At 42.8% G+C, this 9665-nt stretch overlaps 1 protein-coding gene across 3 annotated transcripts in view; it reads right to left on the reverse strand.

Moving 5' to 3' along the window:
• The window catches only part of FCHSD2 (FCH and double SH3 domains 2), a 294342-nt gene extending 286119 nt beyond the window's left edge, over positions 1–8223 (reverse strand). For 2 of the 3 annotated variants that reach the window (XM_022593750.3, XM_022593747.3), the window contains exons 1-2: positions 7837–8221; positions 5963–6060 (exon numbers count right to left, since the gene is read on the reverse strand). In XM_022593750.3, the coding sequence (XP_022449458.1) occupies positions 5963–6060; positions 7837–7857 (119 nt within the window). In that variant the 5' untranslated portion in view covers positions 7858–8221. Of the gene's footprint in view, positions 1–5962; positions 6061–7836 lie in introns of all 3 variants that reach the window. The other variant, XM_089915292.1, reaches the window with a different exon arrangement.
• Positions 8224–9665: the final 1442 nt, after the last annotated feature.

The following is a 9665-nucleotide window of genomic DNA, read 5'->3' on the forward strand; positions in this document are numbered from 1 at the left end:
TTATTTATTTTACAAAAGCCTGGGTGATCCAACATTTGTATTCAAACCATTATCTCTGGGATTTTCTTCTAAGCCTGCTGCTAACTACTCTGCAAGTTCTGTGCACGAAGAGACAAGGACAAACACATCACAACCAAAAGCAACTGTAAGATGTAACCGGATTTCAGAAATATAAGAATGTAAAAAAAAATGTGCTTCTTAGAATTAATAAAACACAATAACTTATTTTGTTACCTTGTATAAGACAACATCCTATAGCTACCAATGGTGAATATCTACCATGCTTGGCATTTCACCTATCTCATTTAACTTTTACAGAAAAGCAAAAAGGTAAGCATTAACCTTGTTTTACATACATGAAATATGAGGCTCAGAGAACCTTAGTAACTTGTCCTAGATTATCCAGCATTAGTGACAGAGCTGAGTTTCAATCTCTGGTCTATCTTCAAAGTCCTTATTCTTTTCACCCCTTCATTGGTTCTCAAAATTTAGGGCACATAAGAATTACCTCAGGTGATTCTTCCACAGAGTGGGAAAAATACTGCAAATACTGCATATATTTGCAAATCATATAGCTGATAAGATAAATATTTAAAGAACTTTTACAACTCAATAAGAAAAAGACAAATAACCCAATTAAAAAATGGGCAAAGGATTTGAATAGACATTTCTCCAAAGAAGATATGCAAATAGCCATTAAGCACACAAAAAAATGCTCAACTTCATAAGCTATTAGGGAAATGCAAATCAAAGCCACAATATGATACCACTTCACACCTACTAGAATGGCTATAATCAAAAGACAGACAATAACAAACACTGGTAAAAATGTTTAGAAACTGGAACCTTCATACATTATAGCTAGTGGGAATATAAAATGGTACCACCACTTTGGAAAACAGTTTGAAAAGTTCCTCAGAAAGTCAAACATATCGTTACCATATGACCCAACAATTCCACTACTAGGTATATACCTAAGACAAATGAAAACATAAGTCCACAGAAAAATTTGCTCAAAGGAACATTATTCATAATAGCAAAAAAGTCCATCAACTGAGGAACAGATTAATAAAATGTGGTATATCCATACAGTGGAATATTATTCTGCAATAAAAAAGGAATGAAGTATTGATGCTATAACATGGATGAAAGTTGAAAACATTATCCTAAGTAAAAGCCAGTCACCAAAGACCACATATTGTATGATTCCATTTATATAGATTCTGCTTCTACAGAGAGCGAAAGTAATAATTGCTTAAGGCTGGATAAGGTGATGGGAAGTGACTGTTAATAGGTAGTTTCCTGTAGGAGGGACAAAAATGTTCTAAAGTTAAAGTATCGTGATGGTTGTAAAACCCTATGAATATACAAAAAAACTTTAAATGGGTTAATTGGATGGCAAGTGAATTAGATCTCAATAAACCTGTTTTTTAAAAAAACTCTCTAGACCAGATTACCTCTAAGTTTCCCTTTTAGACATAAAGGTCTCTGAGATAATGAAAAAAAGTCTCAGAGCTTCCATCAACAGACTTCAGAATCCAATCCCCAGTGACTCCCATGAACCTACAGTTTAGAGAAGGCAACATATAGTATAGCAATTCCTCACTTGAGGTCACTAGACCTCCAGATGTCTGCAAAGAAAGGACAAATGCTTCTTGAGCCAGGTTAAATTTTTCAGAACATCTGTGAGAAACCACACATACCCTCAACCTGCTCTGAGGTAAAGTTTAAGTATCTTTGCTTTTGGCTGGACTCATGTTACTAGTTTTAAAATACTGACTCAAAGCTGACTGACAGCTCAGTATATGAAAAATGAAAAATAAAACAAAAATGTACTTTTTGATATGTAAAATGTTTCCAAAAATGGGAGCCATGATGAGTTCCTTGGTTAGAAGCTTGGGAAATACAGATATAGGGGAAAGTACACTAGCCTAGAAATTAGGAGAAATAACTGAAGAGTCCACCTCAATATGATTCACTTCCTATCAACTGTCTCAGTTTCCATTTTCACCTATAAAATCAGCAAACATCACAGTATCCACCTGACTCTAAAATTCTATGACTTTTCAATATTATATAATGACCTAAAAATGTCTGCTAAGAAGGTAATTCTTTATATTCTGCATCCCTGCAAAGAACTTTCTTTACTGACTTGAGTTAGCACATCATAAGAATAAACAAGAAATACATTATATTAATACACAACACATAGGCTCTAGTATTTAGAAACTTATTTATAAGTGGCCCTAGAAAGCAAAGAGAGAATAAAAAATAATAAACGAAAAAGAAAGTAAAGTATGCTAGTCTACTGCTGATAGCAAATGTCAACAGGAAACACTTCAGTATAAAAATCTCCCCAAAGCATGGAATGTCCCTGATTAACAACAAATAAGTTATCTTTCCTTCTCATACTTTACTCCAACACACCAGCTTCTACGCACCCCTGGAACTCAAATGAACTGAAGAAAGGGAAGAGAGCAAAGGAAAAATACTATATCATAATTGATCTCCTTTCAAAATTCCAGAAGATGAGAAGGGGGGAGGGGAGTGGGAACTAGCCATAACCCAGAATAAAATTTTCCTATTTACAGCTTAATGTGTTGTGGTCTTTTTTTTTTTTTTTAACTTTTTTTAAAGTCAAAAAATTTCTCTCTGCTTACTTACTTCTTTATGTCAAGAATTAAAGGTATTTGCACTTTGAGGGGTGAATTCATACTAATTTAAATTGAGCATAACACTGGTGGGGGGTGCATCAGTGAGAAGGAGAGATATTTGTGGGATTTGGGGAAGGAAGGTGGTGAGAGCCTCAAAAAAGGAAAAGCAGGCAAGATGCTTTACAACATAATACATATAAAAATCCAAGTTCAGAGATTTCTAATGAATTTTTTTAAAAGGTCATTCCACTTGCTAAGATAAATCAACAAAGCCAGACCACTTCCTCCTCAAGGAATTAAAGTTATGAATATTGAGAGTAAAAATTTTCAATTTCCAAATTCAGTATTACCATTGGGGGGGGGAGCAAATCAGAAACCTAAACTCATGTTTTAGGAGGTAATACAGTATTCTGCTCACAATTATATAGGAATAAAGGGATTCATCCCATTTATTTAATACAAAGAAAACCACACTGACTCCTTTAAAATAATAAAGAATCCATGAATCCTTGGAGCACCAACAGTCTCTGTATTTACATATTATATATAAATACAAATATACTCTACATCAAATAGCCACAGTACATTTTAAAGTGCCTACATGAATCAAATTAAAACACAAGCTCAACAGACACCACTACAGCCCCCTACAAACAAAGCTTATAAAATATCTCACTTAAACACAAATAAGCTGCATGTAAATATAAGCAGTTACATTCATTTAACAATTCTGTCAGCTGTTTACAAAGGGTACAAATATACAAAAATGAATAAGACTTAGCCTCTGACTTCAAGGAATTCACATGAGGGGGGAAGCCAGAAGCATGTACAAAATCAAAATTCTTTGAGATCACAGAGAAGATCAAACTTGCAAACTTAGTGGTAACCAGAATTTGCCAGATGAAAATTAGGAGGGCACAAAAGCATGAATGTCGAGAATACAATTAGATAACCAGAAGTCTTAAGTGGCCAGGGCAGGGGGAATAAGGAGAAAGGATATGCATGGGCATGAAATGGTAATAACTAAGCCAGGAAATGAAGCTTGTAGCTTGTACCTAGGTTGCAAAGGGCCACATGTGCTATGACAAAGTGTTTGGTCTTTATCCTGAAGACCACAGAGAACCTGATACGTAATAAACGGTTATTAGAGAGACTTCCCTGGTCGTGCAGTGGTTAAGAATCTGCCTGCCGGGTGGGAGGGAGAGAGATAGAAGAGGGAAGCGATATGGGGACATATGTACGTGTACAACTGATTCACTTTGTTATAAAGCAGAAACTGACACACCATTGTAAAGCAATTATACTCTAATAAAGATGTTAAAAAAAAAAAAAAAAAGAATCTGCCTGCCAGTGCAGGGGACACCTTTAAGCTCTGGTCCAGGAAGATCCCACATGCCACAGAGCAACTAAGCCCGTGCACCACAACTACTGAGCCTGCGCTCTAGAGCCCGTGAGCCACAACTACGGAGCCCACATGCCACAACTACTGAAGCCCACGAGCCTAGAGCCCATGCTCCACAACAAGAGAAGCCACCACAATGAGAAGCCCGGGCACTGCAAAAAGTAGCCCCTGCTCGCCACAACTAAAGAAAGCCCATGCACAGCAACGAAGACCCAACACAGCCAAAAATAATAATAATTAATTAATTAATTTTTTTTAAAAAGAAAATAAATAAACAATTATTAGAAAGTTAACTGGTAACAACGTGGAAAACAGATTTAAAAGGAGAGATTGGGAGGTGGAAGATATGAGAACACTACAGTAATAATTAGGATATTACTGCAACAACGCCAGTGAAATGTGATGAAGTCAGAAATAATACAAACAACTAAACAGTAGCAACAGGAGCAGCAATCTACATCAACTTAGCAGTGACGTGTCCATATAGCTGACCATAAGTCAAGGTACAAGCAACAGGGGAAATAGAGAATATGCAAACAAGAGGTCTTTTGAATATAATCAAAAGGACTTAATGACTACTGACTAGCCATACCCCACAGAGGATCTTTACTTACAAACGAATTTTGCCTTCCTAAACTACTAAAATATAAAATACCTTCGTTCACTTAATAAATATTAAAAGCTTAATTCGTAACCATATGAAAAGTTTCAGGTGTCTTGCACAGGAATTATTTAAGTCTAAAAATTTCCCTGTGTCCACAAGAAAAACAAAGAAACAAATGCAGAATTAAAATAGAGTAGTTTTCACCCAAAACTAACACAACATTGTTAATCACCTACACGCCAATATAAAATTAAAAGTTAAAAAAAAATAGAGTAGTTTTCAGTCAGAAAACAATGATCTTGATATATCCAAGTTTGGATGAGTCTAAATTAATATGCCTTAGAAACCCTGAAAAGATACGTAAATAGTAGAAATATTAATTTAGTATCTAAATTAAATATGGGGGGGAAAAGGAACTCTAAGTAAAAATCTTTGGGCTACGAACAATTCAGCTATCCAAACACATATAGTTTTATTATAATAACATATAGTTAATATTTTTCATGAAACCAACATGAGGTTGTGCACCACAGGAAAAAATAAGTAACTGATGAGGCTTACAGACCCAATTCCAATTTAATAAATGTATTAATAAAGGGAAATAATTGCAGCGACTCTGTTTCAACATGCAAATCATTTTCCTTTACAAAAATGTTTGTTGAACTGTCAGTTTGTATTATAGGATTGTTAAAACAGTGGTGTTTCTTTCAATAAAATGAGTCATGATTACTTCTATAAAGAAAGACATTGACTTTCACAAGGCTGGCAAGATGGCTTATCTTTTTAATTCAAAGTTATCTTGAATAGGGATACAAGTAACTTTAATAATAAAATATGATAAACACATTTCCCACTAAATTTAATGTTCAAAGACAAAGTTATATTTACCATGTTCTAATAATCATCTGAGATTGACTGGCTCACCCCCAGATATTAACCATTAACCATGTGTCAGTTTAAAATTCCATGTGAAATCGTTAAGGTCAATAAATGTAGAAAGAAATTTAGCAGAAAAATTATTTAAATAAGAATTTCTATTTCAGTGGTTATAATCTGACTGATAAATTTGTAAGAACCTTGTTTTTTCATAATAGTATGTGTAGGTTATAGGTTTCTCCACTAAAGGAAAAAAGTTTGTATTGTGTTAATTCCAGTTATAATTTCTAGCTGAGTCAAAGCTCTAACAGCCTTAAAGCAGGAAATCCAAAAGGAAATTCCATCATCAGTTCCTGGGGCTTGGTAATGCAAAGGTTGTTTGAAATAGAGATACAGAAGTTCTCAAGCTATTTACTATAACCTTACCTCATATCTTCAAGCAAATCACATTCTGCTTGATGTTTGGCTTGAAGTTTTGTCATCTGCTCAACTTGAATGTTTTTCAGTTCTTGTGTAACTTTCACCTAAAATATACCATATATTTATGAGGCCTTACTGCAACTTTAACAATAAAAAAATTACTTAAGGAAAATACGAAATACTTGTCAGAATATATAACTCTTACTTGCCTTTCCCCTGAGGAGCATAAACCCATTATTAGCCACATAATTTTGTTTACTGCAGATAATTAATGAAAAAACTAGCTAAAACAACCTGAAGCAGAGGCTAAATGAAAGTACACGAGTATAAAAATTACAGATTAAAGAGGTGCAAAATAAACTGCCAGTCATTTCATTTCATGTACAAGCTCAATACATATCCAGGTCTTTAAGAGTCTGTCTTCTATTTCTTCCAAAAAGGATACAAAGACATTAAAACATCAGGAGAGGTGAGCAGAGTGTAGATGGGAGAAGTGGGCATAAGAATGCCTAGATATCTCATGACCGAAACTTACACAATCATGAAATTATATGCATGAATCAACTATTTAAATTATTCCATAATGGCTACGAGAAGCACACTCTCAGGATGATGCCCTCGACTTGCTGGACAGCACATCAAATCACAATCTCTTTCTCACAAAGGAGAAAGCAAAAGTGACCTTCCAGCATATGCAGTGCTTTTAAGCCACCACAGCAAGCCGGTCCCCGTGGCGTTTCCACTTCAAACAGCTAGAACAGTATATGCAAACCGGCCAGTGCCTCGCCCGCCAGGCCGGGATCCAGGTTACAGTGGGCCTGGAACCCCCATGGCCGAAGCAGGGCCACTGGAGGGGTAAGTGTACGTGTGTGAAAGAAAAAGACTCACTTAACCGGAGAACCCGGGTTAAGAAAGAGAAAAAAGAGGGAGCAGACACGAATGAGTTAGGCATTCAGCAAATGTTTGCCCACAAGGGGAGGATAGAACAGCCTCCTCCACCCAGAGGAGACACTCAGTAACCATCTGCAGGATTGAAAAGACAAGGACACAGCCTCAGTCCCTGGGAAAACTGGGAGGGGGACATTGAAACAGTTCTGGAAAGGCGAAGCGGGGAAGCTGCTGACAAGCCCGGAGCACCCGTCACTCCGTCACTCCCACCCGAAGCCTAGATCACGGCTCACACGCCAAGCACGGCCCGGCTCTCTCTCTCCTGGGGACAGAACCACCACCTTCCTCGCCCCCTAGTCGGAGGGGCGGGGCAGGAATGGGGAAGAGAAAGACAGGACCGCTCAATGCTTAATTTCTTGTTTTCCCTTGGGGTGGGGGTGACTATTGCGACTTCTCTTCGGTCACCCCGTGGGAAAAGCGAGCCAAACATTAAGGCTAGGCTGGAAACAAATTCCCTGTAAATTTGCCAATGGGGGAGGGTGGCGACAAGCGGGCGGAGGGCTCAAACCTGGTGCAGACTAAACAATCACACAAGCAAAAGGCTCTGCAAGCTGCAGGGGCTCCCCCGCCTCCCCTCGGTGCAGCCCCGAGAAAGCACTTTGCAGAGAGCAGCACTGCCATGCGCGCTCGCTCTCTCTCTCTCACACACACATACACATACACACACGCACACCCGAAACTCTTGTGAAATGTCTGGGGATGGGGGGGGGTCTACCGAGCGGTGGAGGGGACGAGCCCTCGCCGCCCCTCCGACGCGAAGGCACCAAACACGCGCGCCCCCCGCCAGGAGCCGGCGGCAACTCAGTGACAAGCCCGAGACGACGGCGGTCACGGCCCCTTGCGCAAAGGGGGAGGGGGCGCAGTGGTCGCCCCAGCCGCGTTCCTTGTACGCATCCCCCCAAAACCTCAAAGACCCCCAGCTGCATTCTCACCTTCCTCGGCGGCGGCTGCATGATGCTGAAGGGACATCAATCTTCCTCCGACGGCGGCGTGAGGAGGGAAGGAGGAGGGCCAAGAGAAGGCCGCCCAGCGAGCGGGGTGTGCTTGTGTGTTTAAGGAGAGCCTGAGAACGAGGACTCGCCCCGGAGGGAGCAAGGCCGGCGGATAGCAGGACAACCGGGTCCGAGGGTGAGTGTGAAGAGAAGGAGGAGAAGCGCCGAGAAGGCCTGGGCTCCGGCGGCCCTGGGGGTGTGTGAGGCAAGGAGGCGGAGACCGCGAGGGGGCGGGGGCCCGGGTGCGGGGTCGCAGGCTCTCCCAGCTCGCCGAGCGGCTCTTGAGGAGCACCCCCGTCGTCCGGTTCCCTGCCCGCCGCGGCTATCCACCCGCCGCCGATTCCGCGGCTCCTCAGACGCGGCCCCCCCCGCCCCCACTCAGGCAGCCTGGCCCTCGCTGGGCCCAACACCCCCGCCCGGCCGGGGGAGGTGGAAGGCGGCGCCGCACTCTCCGCTTGGGTTCCTCCACTCAGGCCGCGGGAATTTCCGGCCCCAGCGCGTGGCGCAGCGCCCCGCTCCGGCGGCGGAGGGAATAGCTTAGGCCAGAGCTGGGTTCGAGGGGCCGGGCCTGGCTGCAGGGAGGGAGCGTGGCCGCGGCGCGGAGCTCCGTATCGCGGCGGGGGACGGGGGGAGCTAACGGATCGGTCGGCGAATGAGAGGGGTAAAAATGCTACCGCAGCACGAAAATCCCCCCGTTCTCTCCGAGAATGGCACGTTCCAAACGCCTCCTGTTGTCCCTCCCCCACAGTGGGAGCCAGCTGGGGGCTTCCCGCGCGCTTTCCCGCCAGCCGCGGCGCGCGCCCCCGGTTGGGGGCGCGCACGTGGGCGGGAGAGGGCTTTGCGCCGACGCACGCGCATAAGGCGCTCCTGCAGGAGTGTGTGTGTGTGTGTGTGTGTGTGTGTGTGTGTGTGTGTGTGTGTGTGATAATAGGGGGACAGTAGGAGAGTACCGTTTTTTGCTTCTCTGTCCTCCAACACCCCTCTCCCCTCGGGCGGATGAGCCTGGCCGATCTAGGCACCAAGGAGCAGCGTGGACTAGTCCTTTCGCGGCGGCCGAGGGTGCCTGGCTTGAGGGAGGGCGTCTAGTTGCCCTGCAAAGAAAAAATCGGTTCCCTGCTACAGGGCGTCCAAGTCAGAGTGTGGACTGCGTGCTAGAGGACCATGAGGTTGTTAAGGCCAGGATCCCCATTTCGCAAATGGGAGGCAGAGGAGTGGAGACCTTATGAAGGTTACACAGCAGGACTAGAATCTCTGGGTAACTAAGTGTTCTCTGGGTTATAGAGAAACAGGTGCCGATGACAATCATGAGGAAAAATAAAGGAGCAGCAGGGGCAATAGAGGAAAGCTCTTGAATGGGAGTCAGGGCCTCTTGGTGCCAGTTCACTCTGCCTGCCCTTGGCTGGCTGGGTGAGCTCAGGCTTCCTCATCTCCCTGTGAGGATGTTCTGGGCGGCTCTCCCCACCCCAACTTCCTCCTCTATCCAGACCATCTTGGGGTAGGGATATCAGCCTCCCTTGAGGTCCTTAGAATGAAAATACCTCTTCCAGAGCCATAGGGCTGTGTGAGCTGTGTGAAGGGTGAATTAGATCAATCAAGTTTTATCAGAAGTTGGGGTCTCAAACACGTATTCTCAGAAGTATGGTCAGGCAAAAGAGGAAGGTGAGTGAAGCTTGGAGAGACCCAAATAAGTTGCCCAATGCCACTTGGCCAGAAATTGGGAAGATGGAACAACCTAGGTTGTTTACATTGTTAGCCTAGATTCTTGTATA

Source organism: Delphinapterus leucas, chromosome 7 (genome assembly GCF_059928025.1).
Source record: "Delphinapterus leucas isolate spDelLeu-1000000601 "Yukka" chromosome 7, BTC_Dleu_Yukka2, whole genome shotgun sequence".
NCBI lineage: Eukaryota > Metazoa > Chordata > Mammalia > Artiodactyla > Monodontidae > Delphinapterus > Delphinapterus leucas.